Source organism: Terrapene carolina, unplaced genomic scaffold (genome assembly GCF_002925995.2).
Source record: "Terrapene carolina triunguis isolate 2854851 unplaced genomic scaffold, T_m_triunguis-2.0 Scaffold141, whole genome shotgun sequence".
NCBI lineage: Eukaryota > Metazoa > Chordata > Testudines > Emydidae > Terrapene > Terrapene triunguis.
The window spans coordinates 11,359,434-11,383,973 of NW_020664492.1; the positions used below are offsets into that span (position 1 = coordinate 11,359,434).

Consider the following 24,540-nt stretch of genomic DNA (forward strand, 5'->3'; position numbering starts at 1 on the left):
CCCTCCCTTCACCTTGGGGAATCAGGAAATAATGAGTAGAACTCCTTGCCTCTGAGTTGCGTCATGATTGGTTCTATGGCCCCTAAGTGTAATACATCTATTTTCATGGTGAAGTAGGTTCTCATGAAAAGGGTCCCTGAAGAGGGAAAGGGAATTAAATGACATAACCCTTTGAAATAATCTCCAAAGACCCATCTGTTGGAGGGGATATTGTCCCAACTGCTGTGAAAGAGGGCCAGGCGACTTCCAAAGGGACATGACAGGCAGAAGGCATCTGATGTTGCAAAAAATAGCTATTTGGACCCTCAACCAACCCGTTAAAAGTGTTCAGCAGAGGAGGGCAGACAGGATGCGGATTGGGATGCTGACTGCTTCCACTTTTGTACTGTGGGCTTTTTGTGCTGCAGTTTGTAATCGTGCTGTGACGGTGGGTACTGAGGAGGTCATGACCTCTGCTGTGGTTGAGAGCTGTATCTTCTCTTTTGTCCTGCAGTGTAGATTCCCAGAGAGCGTAATGGGGCCCGGGAATCCTTCAGGGTGTAGAGAGAGGAGTATGTCTTATTCGCAAAGAGCTTGGGCCCTTCAAACACGAGATCTTCCACTATCGTCTGCAGTTCTTTGGGCAACCCTGGAAAGGTGTAACAAGGAAGCCGGCCTCATTACCACTGCCAAGGAGACCGAGTGGACCGCTGTATTGGCTGCACCCAGTGCTGTCTGTAGCACAGTTCTAGCTACTAACTGGCCCTCTCTGACAATGGCCTGAAACTGCTCCTTTTGTACCTCTGGAAGATGATCCACAAATACACTGAGTTTCACATTATTAATAAAATCTTATTTGGCCATGGTAGCTTGGTAGTTCGTGACTCTAAAAGTCTGCCTCTTTGGGAGGGATGTAGTACTTCCTGTCAGCTTTCTCGCAGATTGGTGCAATGGAGGCTGGTGTCTGCCAGATGATTTTGGCAGGATCTAGAATCACCTCGTTAATTGGGAGCGCAATTCTGGATGAAGAGGCAGTGTGCAGAATATTCACCAGTTTACAATGTGTCTGTCACCTCCTGCAGGTGAATTTACAGCTCATCTGCCACTCTCTTGGTCTTAAAATCATCACCAAGTGATTGGTGGGGGGGGGGCAGTACAGCCTCGTCTGGTGAAGATAAGGAGAAGATTTCAGGAGGGGTAGCTTCTCCTTCAAGTCCTTCTTCCTGTTCTTCCAAAGTTTCCTCCTCCACTGGCTCAGGGGCTCTGGACAAAGAGGCCGGAGGGGACCATTTGGTGGATTCTCTCTGAGAGACAATGGACACCCTTGACATGTGGGATGTGTATGTCGCCCAAGGATCCCAATACAGACATAGGCGAGGGAAAGGCATGGATGGCGGAGAAGCCCAAGGGGGGCCCTAGCATGGGTTGGCTCGATGGAATTGAGGACCCTTGTATTGTGATGGCAGGCCACGGTGAGAAGCTAGGGAAATGACATCCTCCTGGTCACTGTCAGGCTCATCACTGGGTAAGGATGGCATTGACCGAGATATTGGTGGCATAAGGCCTGGTGCTGAGGACGATTCCGGGCACCGGGATGTGCTTGGTACCGGGGCCCCGATACTGAGTAATGGCGACTGTGTTTCTTCAACCAACCATCAGGTCGCTAGGGTACTGTAACTCTTGCAGTATCGTCGGCTCACTCGGTACCACAGAGAGTGTCTGTGGTACATTGCTGGTACCGATGATTGCCAAGATGCAGAGCACTCCCTAGATGTGAGTTTTGACACATTTGGTAACAAAGGTTTACTCAGTGCCACTCCTTTAGAGGCAATACGGTATTTATCTTTCTCCTCAGGGGACAGAACCACTGCCTCAGAGCCTGAGCCCTGACTTCTCTAGGCGGTGCGGCTGAGCTCACAGCGGAGGCACCCTGATGCTTCTGGGTACCGCACTTCGGAGCCGCCAGTACTGAGGTGGCCGATCGCACTGGGGAATCCCTCTGACAGGCCAACAGTGCTTGGAGCCCTTTTTCCTCGAGCCTTTATGGGGGGAATCTGCTGGTTTTTCTGCATCTCTACTCCCTTTGAAGTTGAAGGCTCTGGGGAGGATCCAGGGTTGGCACCGGAGTCCCCTGGCAGCTGAAGTGCCTTCTCCATAAGGAGGACTTTTAACTTGGGGGGAGGGATAGCTCAGTGGTTTGAGCATTGGCCTGCTGAACCCAGGGTTGTGAGTTCAGTCCTTGAGGGGACCACTTAGGGATCTGAACTCAATGACCTTTCAGGGTCCCTTCCAGTTCTAGGAGATAAATAATAATATATGGAGATATTCTATTTATTATTATTCAGCTCCCAGTTCTTGCGAGACCTCAGCTTTAGCTGGTGGCAGAGGGAACACTTCTGAGGGATATGGGACTCTCCCCGGCACCGGACACTGTGAGAGTGTCTGTCCATTACAGAAATCGACTCCTTGCAGGAGAGGCACCTCTTGAAGCTGGGAGAACCAGCCATGCCCCGGGGAGGTGGAAGCTATCACCCTCTAGCAGTGAGGAATGCAGAAAAAAAGATGTTCTGTCCTCGTCTTCTCTCTCTCTTTTTTTTTTTAAACCAAGAGAAGTTAGAATAACCTCTAAAGACTCCGAGGGTGAGGGGAGGGACAAGGAGGATCCTCCCAAAAGGGCAGGAAACGGAAACTAAAGTTCTTTCTCTTCTTTTAGCCCAGCGGGGGGTTCGCCCACGCAGCACTAGATAGCCTTGAGGCAGACCACATGCGCGGGCTGAACGGACACAGCTACCTAAAATCTCTGATTAGAGGCGCAGGGACGTAGATACACCTACAGTTGAGAACTCATAGGGACACTAGTCGAAGAAGAATAGTTGCAAAGTGGCTCTAAAGCTGTTCCATGCCCTAGCCTTTAGCATGGGGATGGGGGCTTACAACCCTCCCAGCTTTCACTAGGTCTCCCACACAGAGCATGGGGAGGAAGATCTGACCTTCTGTAAAGCTCTTTCTGTGCACTAGTGACACTACTTATTATTCAGAAAATATAAGTATGTATTACAGCAATGTGACATTAAAAAAAAAAGATGGAAATACTAAAGCCTCTGAACAGAGTGCTTTACGATGGATAAGTAACTCACCCCAAATTGAAGTCAATAAAGAAATCGGTCCTGATTTTGACTTAGCTCTTGCTGCGTTACACATTCCTCCCTCCCCTCATCCCTTATTTGATCTTCATCACTACAACCTGGATAATGGTGTTTGTTTTCATTAATACTTCTAACTTTTGTGACCCCACAGATGCAAATAAAATCAGACTCTTTTGTCCTGGTACCTAAGTCACTGAATTCTTAAATCCCTCTCTTGCTACTGAATGACAAGCCTGGGCTGCCTCCTTAACTTCAGATCTGGCAAAGCCCACTGTTACAGATGTGCCTTGTCCTCCGATCTGGGGATCATCAGCAGAGCCGGTTCCGTAGGCGACTTTTCACCTCACCTGGACAGGCTCAGGGAGGAAGGGTGTTTCTTGTGGACAGTCCTCGGCGGGGATCTGTCCTTGTGCCCATGAGGAGTGCCCTCTATTCTCATGGGGAGCCCTCCAAGAAGAGTCCTTGGGCTTATATGTCAAAGGCTCCACTCCAAAGCATGTGCTTGGAGGGGCACAGATGAGGGCCACCTAGACTTCTCCCTCAGGTGCTTTCATAGGCAAAGCTCACAGGCTTTTCGAGTTCTGGGTGGGAAGGAGTGACAGATCCTGCACTTTGCAGAGATATGTGCCTCACCCAGACAAACACAGGCACCGCTGATGTTCAATCTGATGGAAAAGAGCAAGGGCAGGAGATGCAATTCTTGAATCCTGGGAATCTGAGCATAGTCCCTGAGGTTGGAGGTTCCCCAACCTGGGAAAGGAAATACTCTATGCTAACTACAAATTTAACTACTAATTACTAAGTTAAAATATATAATTATTTACAAATATTTTCTTTCTTTGCAAGTTATACAACTGAGCGACGGAGGACATGAGTCTGACTCAGACTATGTGGGAGTAAGAAGGAACTGGAGAGGTGTTGACCCTCACTGCCTCTTATACCCTAAGTCAAGAGCACAAGGAGATCTACTGTGCATGTGCGGGCCAACGGACACTGCTCTGAAAAATTTCCAGACTCGGGTGCACGGTGCAAATGCATACCCACATGTGGAATACACATAGGGACCAGCACTCGAAAAAGAACAATAGGCCTTCCTGCTCTGAAGAATATATAATAATTCTTTGGCTAAGAATTTTTCCCTGGGAAGCAGTACAAATACTTGTATATTTTCAGTTTCTCCAGCAGCAGATTTACCTCCATTGGGCAATGATAGCACTAACTGATTGTCAGCTGTTGCATCCACTGATCGTCCATTTTGGTTTCCTGGTGTTTCTCTTGCATTGTAAGGTGGGGGTGTTTCAACTAAAAAACAGAAAGACACTGAGATCAGCAAGTTGGTAAATTCTACCCAGGTCTGTCTGGGAACTATTCAACTCTACTTCAGCATAGTTTTAACTAGAGAAGGGTCCAAAACAGAATCCGAGTCTGAACTTCTGCCCTCCTCAAACTCCAGGTCAAGACTGTTTCAGATTCAAATCTCTGGAGATGAACCTGTCCCTACGGTTTAGACTCTGTGTCAGGTCCAAAGGCAGAAAGGTCCTAATTTCCAAATACAGATTGGATGTGACCCAAGATGACAGAAATTTCAGCTTTGATTTTGGCACTGGTTAGTCTGCACCCAGTCCTAGTTTGGCCTCAAACCCAAACTCCATGGAAAGAGACTGGCATCCATCTTAAGGGTGGAGTTCCATAAGTGGGCTCCCTGAACCCAGCCCGCTTCACATGGAATCCTGGTGAGGATGGAGAGCAAAGACACACTAGCTGACCTCAACTGCCTTGACGGGGGAGAGACAGCCGCACACAGGCCTAGACTAATATACAGTCAGCAAGACCTGGAAATGAATCAGATGGATTACAGGCAGAATGTGGAAACCAGGCATCGCTAACTGCCTTGCCCTATGCCATGAAGCAAATGAGAGCCATTGCATTCTGCAGCCATTGTAGCCTCTGGATCAGATTCAAGCAAAGACCAATCAGGATTCAATTACAATAGTCTAGCCAGGAAGTGAGGAACGTGGGTATAGCTGTAGTGAGTTCTGCATTAGACAGAATTGGGCAATTTCCAAGTCTAGTGATAGCCACTGTGAAGTAGTGTTGTACTAGGAGTTTCCATTCTGGAAAGCAATGCAGAATGACCCCTATTTTCCTGACCTCCCTCGCAAGTGGTGGCCTTGCCCTGGGCATAACGGAGGTGCATAAAGCATCCACAACCGCTTCAAAACGGGAGGTGCCAGAAACATTACATAAGCTTTATCGGGATTGAGTTTCAGCCAACTGTCCCCCATCTAAACAAATCCGTCTGCAAGAAAACCAAGAGATAGTTAAAGCAGGACAACAGGAAGGGAGGCACAGAGGTAAAAGTACTAGTATCACTCCGTATCCCAGTCTGTACCCCTATCTCCCATCAGGCTCATACACGTTCACCAAGATAAGGAACAGAACAGCAGGTAAACTGGACGATGCTGAGCACCCTTAGCTTTTGGGAATTCTCTTCTACAAGGCAGCTCAGTCACAGAAGAGTTGTGACAACACCCACCCCTACCATGGTCCACAGCTAGGCTACCAACATCCGGTGATAGGTCTAACATAATTAGCAGGGAGCAGACGCCCTCGTCCCTTACTGGCAGATCTTCCACCATGTTAATCAGAACTCTCTGGGTCATGAAATGGTCTGGTTCTAGATGTACAAAGATGTACTTAAACAAAAATGATCTAATCCAGGTGGGATTAACCCAATCCCCACTGTCTCAATAACCGCTCTCACCAATGGAGGAGCAGAGGCTGGCCAGTAATTTGCAGAATGAATATTTTAGAACAGAGGCTGCAGTTCCACACATGTATGCACAGAGGGAGCCTGGCCTCTCAAAGGTTTGATCACTTCCACTAATACCTTCCCTCTAGCCTTAACCAGCCAAGATAACCTATGGCACCGGCAGCTGAAAGAAGGCACAAGCTGACGACGCTCACGCAGGACAGAAGGGGTATTCATCCCCTCACACTTTGGGAAGGGCCAACTCTCTTTTAATCTGACCAATCTTCTTGTCAAAGAAGCATACGCACTAATGAAAAATAAACAAATGAACTACAAAAACAGCCCTCCTAATTCCTGAATTGTTTCATTTATAGAACAGCAGCCTAGGAACAGGAAAACACATCCTCCATTCTAATATATGCCAAGAAGGAACAGAGTGCATTAGAAAGCTGAAATAAAGACCTTGTTTTCATGTTAGAAAACACAGATGTAGACCTCGATCCTGCAAACACTTAAGCATGGGAGTCAATTTACTCATGGGAGTAGTAACTTAATGGGATTACAGGTTGCACAGGTGTTTACATGTTTGCAGGACTAATAAAAGTATTTAGGTTGAAATTCACCCGTGCAGAGAGACAGCAAAAGACATCTGTGTCGACCTGGCTTGATGTTAGTAATTGGACATGAGTGAGAGTTGATTTATTTGGAGATAGGATTAGAGAGGTAAATGGATCAGCAGGCTGAAAACAGCAAGTCTGCACCGGCTAAGATAAGTGGGAAAACACCCAGGGAACCATTTACAATGGACAAGTTAAGTCGGAAACATAAAGATGGGGTAAAGAATAAATTGTACATGAACAGAGAATGCTGTACAGGGATTGGTTCCTACAAAGTGACCAAGCCAATCCCAAAACATGTGATGCAATGTATAGTAAATGCAATGTAGTTTGTAAATTTATATAAAGGAAAGTTGCAGTGTAACTTTGGATGTGTTGTACGCCCTATACCAGGGGTCGGCAGCCTTCGGCACACGGCCCATCAGAGTAATCTGCTGGCGGGCTGCGAGACATTTTGTTTACGTTAACCATCCACAGGCACAGCGCCGCCACAAATGCCGATGGTTTCCGATCCCTGCCCTATACCAACCCCCTATACTTGAATCTGATCAATTCAGCATAGCTTTGCTGTATGACCCCAAAAAAAAGAACCTCAGTGACCAGACTGGAGTCGAACTGAGTTCTCGGGGAATCGCAACACTGTGCACCACTTAAACCCTATTTTGGAGGGCTTAAGTGGGAATTAAGTGGTACATAGGCATTGGGTGGCCCTCCGCACAGGATGAATGCACGTATAGCGGATAAATACAGACTAACTTGTAAAGCGACCACAGGACTGGCAAAACAGCAAGAATTACAGTATCCAGATTGATGTTATTATGTATATTTCAGCAGTGCCCAGGACCAGGGCTCCAATGTGCTAAGTCAGTGTTTCCTAAATGGTGGGCCCCAACTCACAGTGGGCCCCTGAAGGGTCCAGGTAGGTGGGTCGTGCATACCCCAGAAGCGCTCCCCCTCCCCCCACACACACACTGACTTCCCCTGGGCAGCAGGCAATGGCGTGGGAAGTGGGATCCAGGCATCAGAGCGGAGGAAGCACCTCCGGGACACACATGGGGTGGGTACAGGCTACTGTTTGTCGGCTTGCTGGATCTGGTTGTTTCTTCTATGCTGTTGCTGCTGCCTGGATCCTGCTCCCATGGGCAGCAGTGTGGAGAGAGGGATGTGGGCAGCAGCAGTGCTGAAGAAATGTCTGGAGCCAGCAAGTGGACAGTTAGCACACTGGTGGCAATCACGAACCAGCTACAATGAAAGAGGGACTATCTGGGGCTGCAAGAGGGGAACAGGGGGAGCCAGGATAATGGTGGGTCCTATGACAGGGTTGGGGGGAAACCCTGTCCTGTGCGGGGTGAGTGTGCCCACCTCTCTTAGGGAATTAGGGGGAGGGGGACATATGTATCTTATGCCTACGTCTCTCCCAGCCCGAGTCCATACGCTCGCTCTTATCAGCAGGGCGGTGCAGCCTAGTGGCCAGAGTCCATAAATTTGCCCTTGTCAACCAGGCAGTAGGTTAACCCTTCCCCGTCCAGTGCAGGGTGAGTGTGCCCCATCACACACCCTCCCCTTTAAGAGTGGATCTGGCGACGGTGCGGTGTCTCTTTCCTCACATTCCGGCAAAGAAAAGAAGTCAGCATTGGTGTGCGCCTTTCCAGGGCGGTGCATCACTTGGAAATCATAAGGCTGTAGGGATAAGTACTATCGCCAGTTATCTCATCATAGAAGGCAATTAGGTTAGTCAGGCATGTCTTGCCCCTTGGTGAATCCATGCTGACTGTTCCTGATCACGTTCCTCTCCTCTAAGTGCTTCAGAATTGATTCCTTGAGGACCTGCTCCATGATTTTTCCAGGGACTGATGTGAGGCTCACTGGCCTGTAGTTCCCCGGATCCTCCTTCTTCCCTTTTTTAAAGATGGGCACTACATTAGCCTTTTTCCAGTCATCCGGGACCTTCCCCGATCACCATGGAGTTTTCAAAGATAATGGCCAATGGTTCTGCAATCACATCCGCCAACTCCTTTAGCACCCTCGGATGCAGTGCATCCGGCCCCATGGACTTGTGCTCATCCAGCTTTTCTAAATAGTCCTGAACCACTTCTTTCTCCACAGAGGGCTGGTCACCTCCTCCCCATGCTGTGCTGCCCAGTGCAGCAGTCTGGGAGCTGACCTTGTTTATGAAAACAGAGGCAAAAAAAACATTGAGTACATTAGCTTTTTCCACATCCTGTCACTAGGTTGCCTCCCTCATTCAGTAAGGGGCCCACACTTTCCTTGACCTTCTTCTTGTTGCTAACATACCTGAAGAAACCCTTCTTGTTACTCTTAACATCTCTTGCTAGTTGCAACTCCAAGTGTGATTTGGCTTTCCTGATTTCACTCCTGAATGCCTGAGCAATATTTTTATACTCCTCCCTGGTCATTTGTCCCATCTTCCACTTCTTGTAAGCTTCTTCTTTGTGTTTAAGATCAGCAAGGATTTCACTGTTAAGCCAAGCTGGTCACCTGCCATATTTACTATTCTTTCTACACATCAGAATGGTTTGTTCCTGCAACCTCGTCAATGTAAGTGGCAGTGTACTGTCCCTGGGGTTGTAATATCCAATCCATACGTCACTGGAAGGTTGCCATTCCCCCATGTAACCCAAATGGCATGGTCACAAATTGGTATAGGCCAAGGAGGTTGGGAAGGCCGTCTTTGGGCGTGAGGTCAGGGTCAGAGGGATCTGCCAATACCCTTTGGTGAGATCCAGAGTCGACAGAAACTTAGCTCCCCCTAACCTCTCAAGGAGTTCATCGACCCGTGGCATTGGGTAGGCGTTGAACCGAGATATATCGTTCACTTTTCTAGAGTCAATACAAAACTGGATGGAGCCGTTCGGTTTCGGAACTAGGACTACTGGGCTTGGCCACTCACAATGAGATTCTTCTATAATGCCCATGTCTAACATGACCTCGACTTCCTTCCGAATGGCCGCCCACATCTTCTTGGGCAGGGGCCAGTGGGGTTTGCGTACCTTCTGTCCCGGTACAGTTGCAATATGACGACTCATGATGGTCATCCATCCTGTCCAAGCCGACAAGACCTCTGGGTAAGACCGCAGGAGTCCTTGGAGTTGCTTTCTCTGTGTCAGGTGGAGTCCTGCTCCTATCGCTACAGGCCCATCCTCAAAAGGTTCATCCACCAGGGGCCCTAATTCTGGTTCGGATGTGGGGGTAGGGAGTGATCAGTAACATATCCCTGCTCATCCAGGCTTTTAGAAAATTGACATGATACGTGCATGTATTGCGGCGCCGGCCTGGTAGCCGAACGTCATAATCGACCGGTCCGATCCGCCGCATGAGTTCAAAGGGGCCTTGCCACTTAGCCAATAGTTTGGATTTGGTTGAGGGGAGCAGGATTAGGACCCGATCTCCAGATTCAAAGCTCCGAAGGCCTGGCTCCTTTGTTATAGTGTTGTGCCTGACTCTGCTGCGCCTACTCCAGATTCTCCCTAGCAAAGCCTCTGAAGCCTCTCCTGTAGCTGTAGCATGTGATGAACAACCCCCTTTGCCTGGGTCCCTTGCTCTTCCCAGCCCCCCTTCAGAAGGTCAAGGATACCTTGGGGCTGTCTCCCATATAAGAGTTTGAAGGGGGAGAACCCCGTGGATGCTTGGGGTACCTCACGTATGGCAAACAACAAGGCTGGGAGTAGAGTATCCTACCGTCGCGGATCCTCTTCCACAAATTTGCGGAGCATGCTCTTCAAGGTCTTGTCAAAACCTTCCACCATCCCCAGATGGACGGATTGGTATAGGGATGGCCTGAGGGCTCGTATACTTAAAAGATGGCAGAGGTTGGCCATCAATTGGGAAGTCACATTTGTCCCCTGATCCGTTAAGATTTCGCGGGGTATCCCCACCTGGGAAAAGACCTTAACGAGTTCAGTGGCTATCTTAGGGGCAGTGGCAGTCCGTAACGGGACTGCTTCTGGGTACCGGGTCGCGTAATCCACAAATCACAAGGTGGCCAGATGCACTCTTTTCTAGTCAAGTCCTATTCGCTCAAAGAGGATCCCGACCACTGGGAGGGGAATGAGGGACGCTTTCGGCACTCTTTCTGGGCCCGTGCAATGGCACTCTGGGCATGAGGCACAATAATTCTTTACCTCCTGGTGGATACCTGGCCAGAAGAACCGCCACACTACCCATTGGAGGGTCTTTTCTCTTCCCAGGTGTCCTGCCCACGGCACTGAATGGGTGAGGTGTAAAGACCTTGGCGCAACCTCTGTGGGACCAGCAGTTGCTGGAATACTTAGAGTCTGCGGCTCTTCCACCAGCCGATAGAGGTGGTCCTGCCGTATTTCAAAGTGTGGGCCTTGGGGCTTTAGGGGAGAGCCCCCCACTTCTTGCTCTCTAGCGGTGGCCTGTTCCTAGGCATGCCTAAGTGTAGGGTCCTCTCGTTGTTCCTGAATAAAATCACCATCACGTTCGAGCTCTGTCTGCGCATCATTGACAGAGAAATCCATTTGTGTAGATGGGGGTACCAGGATCTTGGCAGACCTGGAAGGTCCTTCCCCTGGGTCATCATCCTGATCCCTCCCGAGCAGCCTTCTTTTTACCCACTCCTCGCCTTCTCCTACCGGAGTGTCCTGGGTGGACTCTTGCAATAGTTCTAGGAACCACGGCCAGTCCCGCCCCAGAATCACCGGATAGGCCAGTCTGGCGGTCACGCCCACCGAGAGGTCTGCTCTTCGGTGGTATCTCTCCAATGTCACTCAGGCAGTAGGATACAAATGTAGGTCTCCGTGGATGCACTGGACATAGATGGGGGTTCTGCGTGGCTCAAGATTGGGTACAAGATCACCCTGGATGAGAGTTTGACTATAGCCAGAGTCGATCAATGCCAATACCCCAAGTTTCCCTGGGCCCCTCTTTCGGGCCCAGGGGCTGGCTACCCAGACCTGCCAGTAATTGCATTCCATGTAGGAGCAATCCCAACGAAAACGTCCCTCTTGACCACATTCATAACAACAGTCTCTCACTCCTCCGGGCGGCGTCTATTCAAGTTGGCCCGAACCCAACAAGTGGTGTTTCCTCCCGCCGTGTAAGACCTTGGGTGGCGGTCGGTTTTTCATCCGGGTCACAGGTCCTGACCGGGGCTCCTGACAGACGCTGTAGTCCTCCCAGGGGGGCCAAGTGGGCCGGTTTCTCCCCCCAGGTTCCTCCGTCTTGCGGGGTCAGGGTTCCGTAGTCTCAGCTGCCAAGTAATCTTCCATCAGTCCAACCACTCCCATAAGCGTCGTGAGGCGGTGTCTATGCACCCACTCCTTCCCTCTGGCAGGGAGGATTTGGGTGAACTGTTCCAAAGTTACAGCTTCTGCCACCTGAGCACCGGACTGCTGGTCGGGCCCTAGCCATCACCAAGTGTAGTCCCGGAGACATTGAGCCACTGCTCGCGGCCTACCCCACGGAGGGTACCGTTCCTTACGAAAATACTGGAGGTAGGTCTCTGGGCTGATACCTGTCTGGTCTAATATGGCTGCCTTAACCTTTTCATAATCCAGGGTGTCCTGCGTGTCCAGGCTGCAGTAGGCCGCCTGGGCTGGCCCCGTTAAGTAAGGGGCTAGAAGGGTGGCCCAGTGTCCTGCTGGGCATCGTGCAGCGGTTCAAATGTCATGAGAAAGGCTTCAGGATCATCCCCAGGCCCCATCTTTGTGAGCCTTAGGGGGAGGCCAGATGATAGAGATCTTGGGTGAGGGTCCGCTAGAGGGTTGACTGACAGCCCACCTGGCCACAGTAATGCTGTCATTTGTTGGACAAGCCTTTCCTGGTGGGCTTGCTGCTGGGCAGCCAACTCCCACATCATCTCCTGTTGGTGGCTCGTCACCTGTTGCAACAGCTGAGCGTATTGCTGCTGCTGTTGTTGTGCGGCTTGTTGCTGCTGGCTTTCTAGGAGCCATTTCAAAACCTTATCCGACTCCATGCTGGTGTCCAGTAATCTCGGGTCACTGGCAAGTCAGGGCAATCAAGGGGAGAATCTGTACTCCCCTCGGATCTACTGGTTTTAGACCTCTCCTCAGGCCTGGGTCGTTGCCCACATTCTCCACCACGTGTGACAGGGTTTGGGGGAAACCCCGTCCTGTGCAGGGCAAGTGGGTCCGCCTCTCCTAGGGAATGTATGTGTGTGTGTGGGGGGGGCGTATTTTACATCTACGTCCCTCCCAGCCAGAGTCCATACGCTCGCTCTTATCAGCAGGGCGGTGCGGCCTAGTGGCCAGAGTCCATACATTTGCCCTTGTCAATTGGGCAGTAAGGTGTAGGGGCCAGTGTCAGTCAATCCGCCCCTTTAAGCAGGGCAGTAAGGTCCAATGGCCAGAGTCGGGAAATCCACTCCTTTTTGCAGGGCGGTAAGGCCTAATGGCCCAAATCACTACATTCGCCTCTGTCCACAGGGCTGCAAGGCTTAGTGACCAGAGTCAATAAATTCGCCCTTGTCAGCAGGGCAGTAAGGCCTAGCGGTCACTGCCAGACACAGAGGGAGGGGTTGCACCCCCAGCAGGGGGATCCAGGCCCTCCCGCTCCACTGGACCCCAGCCCAGGGCCCTATTAGTGGCTGTAGCACAGGCCACTGAATCAGCAGGGGAAGGCTCTGACCGAAACGCACTGACTCAAGGCTTCGGCTCACTCACCAGTCCGCCATCTGATTCCCCTGGGCTGCTTCCTGCCGTCGTCCCTGCTGCCGTGGTCTGGGCGTCCCTGTTACCTCTAGGTTCTCCGGTCTGCCCTTTCTCCGGCACGTTCGAACCCTGTGAGGCCTCCGGGGTTGCCTTAGCGTCTGCCTGGGCTGCGGCATCCCCGGCTCCTAGGGTCCCGGACTTCCGCTGAGCGTTGACTGGGGCAGGTGGCACACGTCCTTCCTCCACGGCAGTCAGCCCCAACTGAGCCGAGCTGCTCCCTTTTATACCAGTCCACCTGGAGCATGCCCAGTAGAGTACAGTGGGCATGGCTTCCTCAACCCACAATGTAGAGTTAACCCTTCCCCGTCCAGTGCAAGGTTCACAGTCCACAAAAGAGATGAACTGCAGTTGGTGGGTCGCCTTAATAAAAAGTTTGGGAACCACTGTGCTAAGCACTGTACAAACACATCAGTAAGCTAGCCCGTCTTGAGTAACTTACAATCTAATTTGTGAGAAGATTCAACAAGTGAGAGTGACAAAGAAAAGGAAGGAAGGGGGAAGGGAAGATGAAGGTTATGAAAAAAGGGTCATGCGGTTACCCAGATGGCTATTGCACATCTTGAAGGTTCCTGAAATTACCACAGCCTTTTAAAAATTAAACTCAGCTGTCCCTGACTGAATCGCAATCAAATAATTTTGTCTCCAATTCAGAATCATGTATGCGCTGATATGCGAAAATGCAGATTAAGCCACTTACATTTTCAAGTGGTTTTACAAGCTTTCAGGATCAGCTGAATTAGCAGGACAGCCACACTGTGTAATTTACGACAGGCCTCACCTTCCAAGGACACCAGTATAAATCAGGAGCAGCTCCACTGAAGTCAACAGTTACCCAGGTGTAAAACCACAGTGAGTGAGAAGAGAGGCCCTACATATACCCTGTCATTCTGGGGAGTACATCAGTGAGGTTGTGGAATATGAGCTAAAATGATTAAAGATGCAAAAAAGAAACGATAGAAAAAGTAGGAAAACAAAATCTTCCTATGTCCATAGTGTCGGATTATAAATAAATAAAGGACAAATGAAAACATTAAGGACAGGAATTTAGATGCTCAAAAGTCAAGACATTCAAAAGTTAAGATGCAAGATTCAGCTCTGAATTACATCCATGTAAACCCAAAGTTGAAATCAATGGATTTACACTGGTGTAACACGAGCAGAATCTGAGCCAAGATTTCTGTAGTAATGTTAATTTGGAGTTGTTTCATATGGCATATGTTGAACACCACGAGTATCAATATAGTCCTAGAAACTTTAAAAAGTAAGAGGTTCACAATATGTGCAACATGAATGAGTGAACTTTAGAAAGGAGGAAACCTTGGAGCTGACTCAGCATCCTCTGAAGTCAATGGGAGTTCCTCCATCATCTGCAGTGGGTGCTGGATCAAATCAGTTACCTTTTTCATTTCCTGAATTAAGTCTTTCTATTCATGAACTTCAAGTGACATCACCAAATGTCTTTATATCTTACTTTCCCTGTTTCCCCCGCCCCCTCTCCCCCCAAGGAGAAGTACAAACCTATTGAACTTGGGGAGTTCACAAGCTCCACTGACTTTCCTGCTGGAGTTTCTAAGCTCCTTGAGAGCTACTGGGTTTGCCCAGAGCTCACAGCCTCTATTAAAGGACAGCCTCATTCGATTTCTTTTCATCTATTCAGCCTCCTAACAGAGCATGTCCATCTTTTGCTTCAGCCTCCAAACACCATGCAGGATCTCCTCCAGCATTCACATTCACTGGCACGGGTGGGCATCTGGAGACCACCATTACCTCTTACCTGTGAGTTGATATGGACTTCCTGGTCCAGAAGAACTTCCTGGAGAGTTAGGATAGCTGATGCTGCTGGGTGACTGAGAGAACATGTTACTGGGTGATGATGGAAAAGGGGTGCAGGGAGTTTGCTGGAAAGAATCAGGATAGGTGGCATTATGTGGCATCAGAGGCTCACTGTGGAGGGAAGCACTCCGGAACTTGGCAAGGAGGCTGAGATGTGGGTTAAACTCACTGTGTCTTGGAACCAGTACTGGAGGCAACACTGAAAGTAAAAACAAGCGAGTACAAGTTTTAGTCAAACACCCACTCTAGCGTGCTGTATCTCTTTCTGCATCTGAGCGACACACCACACTATCAAAACATCACTTCACGTATACTATCCTCTGAATGCTGCTATAAATGTGTTACAAACATACTTTAAATACCCTTTACCAGAGTCCTCACAGTTTGTTGTTGTTACAACTCAGTTCATCCAGCACCCCTCACTGAAACTAGAGGATAATAAATCTGCTCAGCAACTGAGCTTTCTTCAGTGGCAACACTACCATTCCTTACACAATATGACTAAAGCTTTCAGATAGCAGGCCCAGTTCTGCAGCTGCTACATGAACAAAACTCCAACTGTCTTCAACAAGGAGAGATAGTATGCACGGACACATACCGCCCGCCCCCCTAAAATAACGGAAGTGGCACATTTATACCCATTAAAATTACAGCTCTCACAATCTCTTTTCTGGGACGCTGAAGAAGTCAGAGATTTGCACAATACTCTTGATAAGCAGGATTTGTCAAACTCAGAGCCCACTTTCATAATAAATAATAATATCTGGCACTTTTCAGGGATAGGGGTCGGTATAACTAAATGAATTTTACAGATGAGGAAACGGAGGCATGGAGAGGTTAGAGGCCAGTTTTTAAAAGGTATTTAGGTACCTGAAAATACAGACAGGTGTCGAGTAGGATTTGTCTATAGCATTCCTTTCAGAATATCAATTCATTTATTTGTTCTGGTATTTCAACCCAGGTCCAGAGAAACAGGGGAGTCATGGTGCTTATGGTGGAATCCATGTAAGAACAGCAGCAAGATAGACTTGGATAAATATGGTTGCTAGCAGCATAGCAGCATCAGTGAATGCACCTTAAATGCCTGGAATAACCTTTTGTGCACTCTAGTCCAAAGACTAGCCCTACTAGCAAGGGTGAAAATTATCTTGTACTGCTATGTTGCTCCCAAGGTCATGCCCCCAGCAATGGAAAGGGACAGAGCTGTGTGCTGTATTAAATGATAGCGAATTGTCAATTAATTTTCCATTTAATAGATTTTTATGAAAGTAACTTACGATCACCTTTTTTGTTAGACTTCCTTGTTTCACTTCATTCTCTCTCTTTTCTGTGAAAAATGGGGGTGCAACTTTTCCTGTCTGTAGCATCTGTTGTTATTAAATTTTCCTTCTCTCTCTCTTCATATTGTGTTCTTTTTCTTGCCCAACATTGTATCCACTAGATTTCCCTCCCAGATATTCTGTTTCTCCTGTCTTCCCCATTTGCCACCCACCAATCTCTTTCAATATCATATTGCTCTTTCATAACTTATCCCATCAACCTTTTCCTATCTCCTGCTTCCCCCAACACTCCCACCCACCCACAGGCACATAACACCTAATAGCCTGAGGACTGAGTATTAAAGCCCAGTACAAATGGTTGGAATGGAGTAGGGAAGGGATTCACTGTCCAGAGGCAATGCCCAAGAGAAAAGCCATCACCTCAACTACTGGGAAACAGGGAAGGCACTGGGATTCCTACCAGGGTGCTGTCCATGGGTCCTACTCTAGGACTCCATCTTTCTAATCTGCCTCTTGCCTGAATGTGTCCAATAAACTGGAACCCTTCAACCTGACACGAATACCTTCTGGTTGCTGGAAAGAAGAAGGAATATTCTTTCCTGTTTCTCTCTCTTGGTTGCAATGAGTTCGGGTTGGTGGTGCCCCCCACCCCCCATCTCCATCTCCTTACTGTGATGCGTCTCTGCTGCTCAACCTCTCCCTTAGCTGTTGGGGTTTAAAAGTCTTCTTTCTCCAATGAACAGCTCCACTGCTTAATGCTGCTGCTCTTCAGAATTTCCCCAAGCAGCAACATGAAACTGACCTGACTTTTGTCAGTTTCCTGGCGGCCCACAGGGTTCATAGCAGCCAAAAAGGGGATGGCCGTGGTCAGTTTTCACTGTACTGTAGTTTGTGGAAGCTCTGAGCAGGAGCAGTCAAACTACAGTAGCCTGTCTATAGACTTAGGAAGCTAGCACTGGGTCACTTGTGCTCTCTTTGTATTTGGAAGGTTTTCTTTGCCACCATGAGGACTAGAAACAATTCTTTGCTTAAATGACCCCTGACTGTCTGCAGGTGCTGATGGCACTTGCCAGGGAAGGCTTCCTACTTGCCCAGGATAAGTGGGCAAGGGGAGTTTCCAAGCCTTGCAGCTCCATAAGCTTGATAAACTGTTACATCCAGCTCTGACTGGCACACCCACACTTCTCCAGTGCACTGCTTCTGTCACAGCACTCCATCTTTCTGCTGCCTACGCCATACTGTGCCTAGAGGAGTGAAGCTACTGGGGTAGCAAGGAGGGTGGAGGTTTTTTCCGTTTGTGGCTAGTGAATCTCCAGAGGTTCCTTATTCTCCCTGCTCCTTTGCCCGCAGATGCCGTTCTCTGAATCGTAAGAGATGGCCATGCTGGAGATAGGGTAACCACAGGTCTGACACTGAAACCCTGTGTCACACCCAGTCTGTGCGAGTGATTTACCTAGATCATTTCTACTCACCGCTGTTCCTTTGCCCCACCTTTTGTCCAATATCTGTAGCTGGCCCTGTGGGGGTATATTATTCCTCCTGCTCATTACAGGAGTATGACAATGTGCCCCTAGCACATCTGGTGACTAATGGGCTGATCCCCCAAGTCCTGCCATTGCTGCTCCTGGACTAGATTCTTTATTGGTCATTGCCTTCCACCCTCATCTATTGCAGTAGGTCTTGCTGAAAACCTGGCCAGGCACCAGATGAAGACAGTTGTGTGGCACTCTGAGCACTTACACATGCACCTGCCTGTTGTGCCTGTGGCTGCAGTTGCTAATGAGCACAACAAATTTTCCACACATTTCCCCCCCCCATATAGTTGTTTAATGAAGCGTACAATCAGTGGCGGTTTAGCCACTGTGCCAACAGGGCCCGTGCCCAGGGGCCCTGGCAAATTGGGGCGTCCATGCGCACCCCGGCACTCCTGCCGGGGTGTGGGGTCAGGGTGTGGAGGCTTGCCCTGCTCCACCCGACACTCCTGCCGGGGAGCGGGGGAAGCCCCCGCACCCAAACCCCACTCCCCAGCAGCTGTGCTGGACGGGCAGGGCATGGCAAGGCAAGCCCCCACGCCCCTCCAGGAGCTCCAGGCGGGAGAGGGAAGCCCCCACACCCCAACCCCATTTCCCCAGCAGGAGTACCGGGAGGGGGGCGGGGGGACTGCAGGTGGAAGGGGTGGGGAGGGGCCCCCATTTGCTCTGGCCCAGGGCTCCACAAACCCCTAATCCGCTTCTGGGTACAATAGCACATCTTCAGGTTCTGACCCTTGTGCACGGCTGCAGAGTTTTACACTCCTGAGAGTGCAGTCCTAGATGAGATTCCCCCCTTCCCTGAACTTTCCCTGCATCCTTGATCATGGGCAACCCTACAGTAACAACAACATGTAGCATGTGAAGGGGGAAAATGGTCAAGAGACACATTTCAGTTTTAAGCTTCACAAGGATTCAAATCGTTTCACAGGGTCCTTTTCACTCGTGGACCACAGCCACTTTTCCATGCTAACAACCATACAAATATTGTGGAGTAGATTTTTAGGCAGCGCACTGGCTGGGGAGTTACCACCCTTTCTGGTCAATGAAACTCATTTATAGCAAGTCAAAAGTTCACCTTTGCTTCTGCTGTCTGCAGCAGCACTGCATATTAGAAGCTCTATTATCTGTGACCCAGTACACAGAGTGATCTCATTTAAAAATAATAGAGCAGGCAGTTTTTACATTATTTTAAAATTGCAGTTTTGGTTGGCAGTAATCCATTTCTAACTCAAACTTCTGACCTGGAGAATGGGGAAATGACTCTAGCCACCCAATCCTCCACCTCTAAATTGGAAGGATTATTCTTAATCTCCAACTCTCAGTTCTGCGAATCAAGGGGATGTTTCAAAAATGGGGAAGTGACAGTGGTGCTTTCTAACAGCACCTACTGCGCACTGGGCCAAAGTCACTGCCTGGATTCCACCAGGAGTTGTGGGCTTGGGGAAGTGTCACTGGAGGGAGGCTGGCAGTGGCAGAAGCCACACGCAACCTATGTTCTGTCATTCAGCATACGTCACAAAGCGGACAAGGTGGCCTGAGGAGAGAGAGAGGGGTCAGTGCATCTCGAGTTCCAGGCTGGGGCTTAAGAGTTGGTCTCCCTGGTGGATATCTACTGCTCCTTCTTTCCCTTTCCCCCCTCTGCCATGGTGAGTCCCGTCCGTCTTTGGGATAGGAGGAACTCACTGAATAAATCAAAACCACTGGTTTTGAATTTAAGTTATGGATTGGAGTATAGAATGGGTCACTCAGGAGAAGGGACAACAGAATGGGAACAATGGAGTTTATAGGAAGAGTGAGTTGAAAAATAAAGGACATTTGTGGAGATCAATACAGCATAACAGTTCTGTGACCATCACTGGGTTTATTATTGAACAATCCAAGATGCAGTTTCTTTAGCTCCAGAGGCTAAGATGCAAAGAAACTCACACAAGCCTACAGGAACCACAGTTAGATATGAAGAGTGTTGTATTTTTCTGTAGCTAACCAAAATTGTTATTTAAATGGATTTCAGCCTAGACAATTGGGAGCTGTTACATTTTGTTCAAAGGAGAGGAGTGCCCGAGACCAGGACCAGATACTGACAGAGCCTGACCCTTAGCCCTCTGGGCTTAAGGGCAAAGACAACAAACTTCAGAGCTCCTGCAGCAGTATCCAGAACTGTCACAGAATAACAGCTGTTAGCAGACACTGAATAGATCATAAGATCTGCACTGTTTGTGATTAATATACTGATTTAAATGGAATTACTCCTGACTTACACCAGTGTGAGAGGACAATAAAGCTAACAACCTTTCAAAGGCAAAGATACTCAAAATTAGGGTGACCAAATAGCAAGTGTGAAAAATTGGGACAGGGGGTGGGGGGTAATAGGCGCCTATATAAGAAAAAGCCCCGAATATCGGGACTGTCCCTATAAAATCGGAACATCTGGTCACCTTACAGAAAATGGATATTATCTTAGTGTCTTTTTGAGATTATTTGAATAGCTTATTTTAGTAAATCATTAAATCAACCACTTCCCACGCACATTAGACAACTATCAATTCACCTGTACGATTTTAGACAAATCAATGTTTTTAGAAGTTCAGATCCATTTCAGAGTGAGAGCTCAGTTTTAAAGTAAGGAACATCAGGAAGGGGAGCAGTCATTGTTGCATTAATGTTAATAAATGCCTTTCTCGCTCTTAAATTATATGAAACAGTAATAAAAGAAAAATCCCATGGTTCATTTTATTTGATCTTAATGTCAATTCAAAGTTTATGACTGACAGAGGATCATCAATGGCGGTACCTGGTTTACAGTTACTAACTACAAACCCTATTCACTAGTAAATTGCCACAAGACCAGGATTGGGCTCAATAATTTTACAATCGTTGTTCAGCAGTTTCTTTGCCCGCACAAATCCAATGACTTGATCCCGTGATAAGGGCAGGGATTTACAATGCTGGTTGACGTCTACCCTGAAGAGGTTCCTCAGCAGAAAAATTTAAAGTTGCATGTGGACTTGGGGGTGGGGTGGAGTGGGAGGGGAGGAGGTAGAAGTGTCCACCCAGCTATGAAAAACTCACAACGGGAGGACAGCAGGTATTTTAAGAGGCCTTGACTGATCTAAGGTCTAGGATCTTTGGTGCACCTTCATGACAATTAATCCATCCCTGTGGATCCACTCTAATCTTTAAAAAGGCCATTTACTGTGGATTAGTAAATCAGTTTTTGTCCTTTTAGAGTTGGGCAAAGATCCAACCAGGATGAAGAGACTAGTTTGTGCCCAATTTCATGCTAATGGGCACAATAGTGCCAGCACATTAGCTAGTGAGGTTCTCAAGGAAGCTAGCCCCAATACATCAAAGGAAAAAAGCTTTCAGCACCCTGGACAAGTTCCTGATGTCCGATTCTCCTCTCACACTTCAATGGGATTTCCTTGTATCCTACCAGAGGAGAGGAGAGTCCCTTGTAAATCACAATTATGGGCAGAAGCTAGATCTGGGATCCCTTTCAGCAGAAAAGACAGCTGATCTTTCCAGCTGAACAGAGCCTTCTTTGTTATGATTTCACAATAGGATTAGTTATGATGCACCAAGTACAGACATTTCACCCAAAGAGCTGATATATACTTATATCATTTTCAGCTGATATATTACCTGGGGTCTCCACCCGCCGGTAATGGTAGGGGTTGATGCAAACTTCTTTCTGCTTTGAGCCAAATGGGAACTCGCAACATTCCAGTGGTTTCAATTCATGGTGAGACTGTAAATCGGGCCAACGCCACACTCGGCAATAGATGACATGGGGCAGCCCCTTGCGATGAGACACCTGCAGCCTCCCATCCAAGGAGCGTGGGATTGTGACACACTTACTGGGCTGGCCAGGACAGCTCAGAGCCCTCTCAAGTTCTTCCATAGCGCCTTTCTTTTTCTTCAGTTTCTTCACCAGGGAATCCACAGCCTTCTCTGCCCACTTCTCCTCTTCATCTCCTTGCTTCCAGCCCAGCAGTCTCTTCACTGCTGGGCTGGTGAAGGAGAACAATGAGCTAATAGGGGTGCTGGAGTGCATAAGAAGCAAAGATTGTGTGTAAGTGTAAACAGAAGCACAAATCTCTCTGCTGCTTACAAAGCCTGGGTGAAATCTTCACAATATTCAGATGGGTAGCTGCCTTCACAGAAAGTCTCTTCCCCACATAACAGTCTTCCTAATCTTAGACACAGTTTGAGAACATTCCAACTGGGTGGGACTCAGACCTCTCCACAATACCAAGAAAATGTTGATCAAGCCTGAAACAATAACACAATCCATAGTTAGGTTTAATACATTTCCTGACTTATGTTTTTAATAAAATTAGATAAAAAGAGGAATAAGTTCAAAAGTGTGTTTACTTTTCACTCTTTGCTATTTTGGGCCCAATGCTATCCCTGGAAGCTGGGCCCTTGGTTTTTACATTTCTCTGACATTAGACTGAGCAAAGAGTCTAGTCACTTACTGTCAGCTTCTAGGGAATTCACTTCCTGTTCTCCTTTTGGTCGGCTTCTTGAGGGCCCTCCTTAAAGCATGCAAGGTGGAGGACCTCAAGACGCTGACCACCACAGTGACTGTGCCCAAGCGAGTCTGTACACCCTGCACCCCACAGGGCTCTGTACCTGAGAGCTTTCCTCTGTGGACAAGGAGGAAAGGACATTTGTCATGCAGCCCCAAATCACAGTGGTCTTTGTTGTTGCCCATATGACCCTACTTGCCCAGCGGATGTACATGACAAGCACTGGGAGAAAAGACTCATCATGAAAACATGAACGGCATGAGTGAATTGAAAACAGGGAGGAAGAAACACATTTATGTGTACAAAATACACATACGCTTATTTCAATGCCATAGTGCCAGTCTCTGTGCTATGTTATAAATGAATTCAACAAGCCAGAATGATTTATCAAAAGAAAATCGAGTAGCTGATAAAGCAGTGAACTGTAATTGGTCTAGATCAGCAATTCCCATCCTTGTGTAATGATTGGATCAGTTTACCAAATAAATGGCCTGGTCCTTCCAGGAAGTGTTGAGTGTCCTCAACTCCAACTGACTGATGCTCTGCACCTCCTAGAAGCAGGCCCTAAGGCCTGTCTGGAATCAGCTAGGCAAGGCTGAGAGCTTCTTAATGAGACTTTGATCCTTAATCTGTTTAGGATCCATTAACCAGGGGACTGGGCTACTTAGGGAAAACAGGGGTTTAAAAAGCCAGTGCCTAAGCAACCAGAGGAGCAAGTGAACAGGAGCATAAACAGAGGAGTTTTGAGAGGGGGCCAGAGAGTCAGATCCACAGAACATTCTCGAAACTTAGGCCAATAAACCACTCCCCACCCAAACCACGACACCTTCCCTCTTCCCCCACACACACACAAAAAACCAACAACCCCAAAAAAGCTGCAGGAGTAAAAAGAATGCAGGCAGAAGTCCAGCAGCAGAGTGGGGGCTACCCAGTTTATTGCACGGAATGTAGCATGTATGATTACCTGCTTTGTGGGCAGGTACCATATGTGTGCATTCAGTGTAATGTGCTCATGGCCCTCAGAAACTGTGTATGGGCTCTTGAGGCCAGAGTGGTTGAACTAGAAGAGCTAAGGGAGACAGAGAGGCACACAGATGTGAGTTTCCGGGACACAACAGAATAGTCCTACCCCCAGTGTGACAGCCTCTGTGCTGTTGAGGATGAAAGTCTCGGGGAAGGAGAACATCAAAGTGAAGTGGAGGGAAACAATTCCATAGTTGGGACCTTCCTTCCAGATAATGTCATGGTATCCTCTTGTGATGAGGATACCTCCCCGGAGATGGAATACCAGTTATTAGGAAGAGACCGGTATTAGTAATGGGGGATTCGATCTTTAGAAATATAGATAGCTGGGTTTGTAGTGACCAAGACAACCATATGGTGAATTGCCTGCCGGGTACAAAGATTGTGGATCTCAAGATACCTAGACAGGCTCATAGGCAGTGCTGGGAAGGAGCCAATGGTCATGGTACATGTATGCACCAATGACAGAGAAGGACAGGAAATAGGTCCTGGAGGCCAAATTGAGGCTGCTAGGTAAGAGATTGAAGTCCAGAACCTCCAAGGTAACATTCTTTGAAATGCTTCCAGTTCCATGTGTAGGGCCAGCTAGACAGGCAAAACTGCATTAGGAGATGATGGTGTAGGGAGGGTTATAGGTTTATTAGGAACTGCGGAATATTTGGGAAAGGGGGAGCCTATACAGGAAGGATGGGGCTCCACCTAAACCAAAACGGAACCAGATTGCTGGCATGTAAAATTAAAAAGATCATAGAGGAATTTTTAAACTACGGGCTGGGGTAAAGCTGACAGGTGCAGAGGAGCACACAGTTTGGGCCAGAGACATACCATAGGGGAGGCTGTATTAACAAGGATCCTCTATATCCTAGTAAAGAGAAGAGGATAAAATTTGATAAGTACAGGTAGGAACTGCAGAGAAAAAACAAACAGTCATATGACAAAAAGTCCCATTCAATTACATCACGTGAAAGCAGACAACTAAAAAGTGACAAATTATATAAGTGCTTGTATACAAATGCTAGAAGTCTAAATACTAAGATGGGTAAACTTGAGTGCCTAGTATTAAGGGAGGATATTGATAGAATAGGCATCACAGAAATTTGGTGGAATGATGACAATCAACGGGACATGGTAAA

General features: G+C 48.1%; 1 protein-coding gene across 3 annotated transcripts in view; it reads right to left on the minus strand.

Moving 5' to 3' along the window:
- Positions 1-22,090, minus strand: part of LOC112121042 (mothers against decapentaplegic homolog 9) — a 40,175-nt gene extending 18,085 nt beyond the window's left edge. Inside the window, exons 1-3 of one of the 3 annotated variants that reach the window (XM_026653613.2) lie at positions 21,495-22,090; positions 14,982-15,239; positions 4,320-4,427 (exon numbers count right to left, since the gene is read on the minus strand). In XM_026653613.2, coding sequence (XP_026509398.1) covers positions 4,320-4,427; positions 14,982-15,239; positions 21,495-21,906 — 778 coding nt within the window. In that variant the 5' untranslated portion in view covers positions 21,907-22,090. Of the gene's footprint in view, positions 1-4,290; positions 4,428-14,981; positions 15,240-21,494 lie in introns of all 3 variants that reach the window. The other 2 variants (XM_026653612.2, XM_026653614.2) reach the window with 2 other exon arrangements.
- Between the last annotated feature and the right edge of the window lie 2,450 nt (positions 22,091-24,540).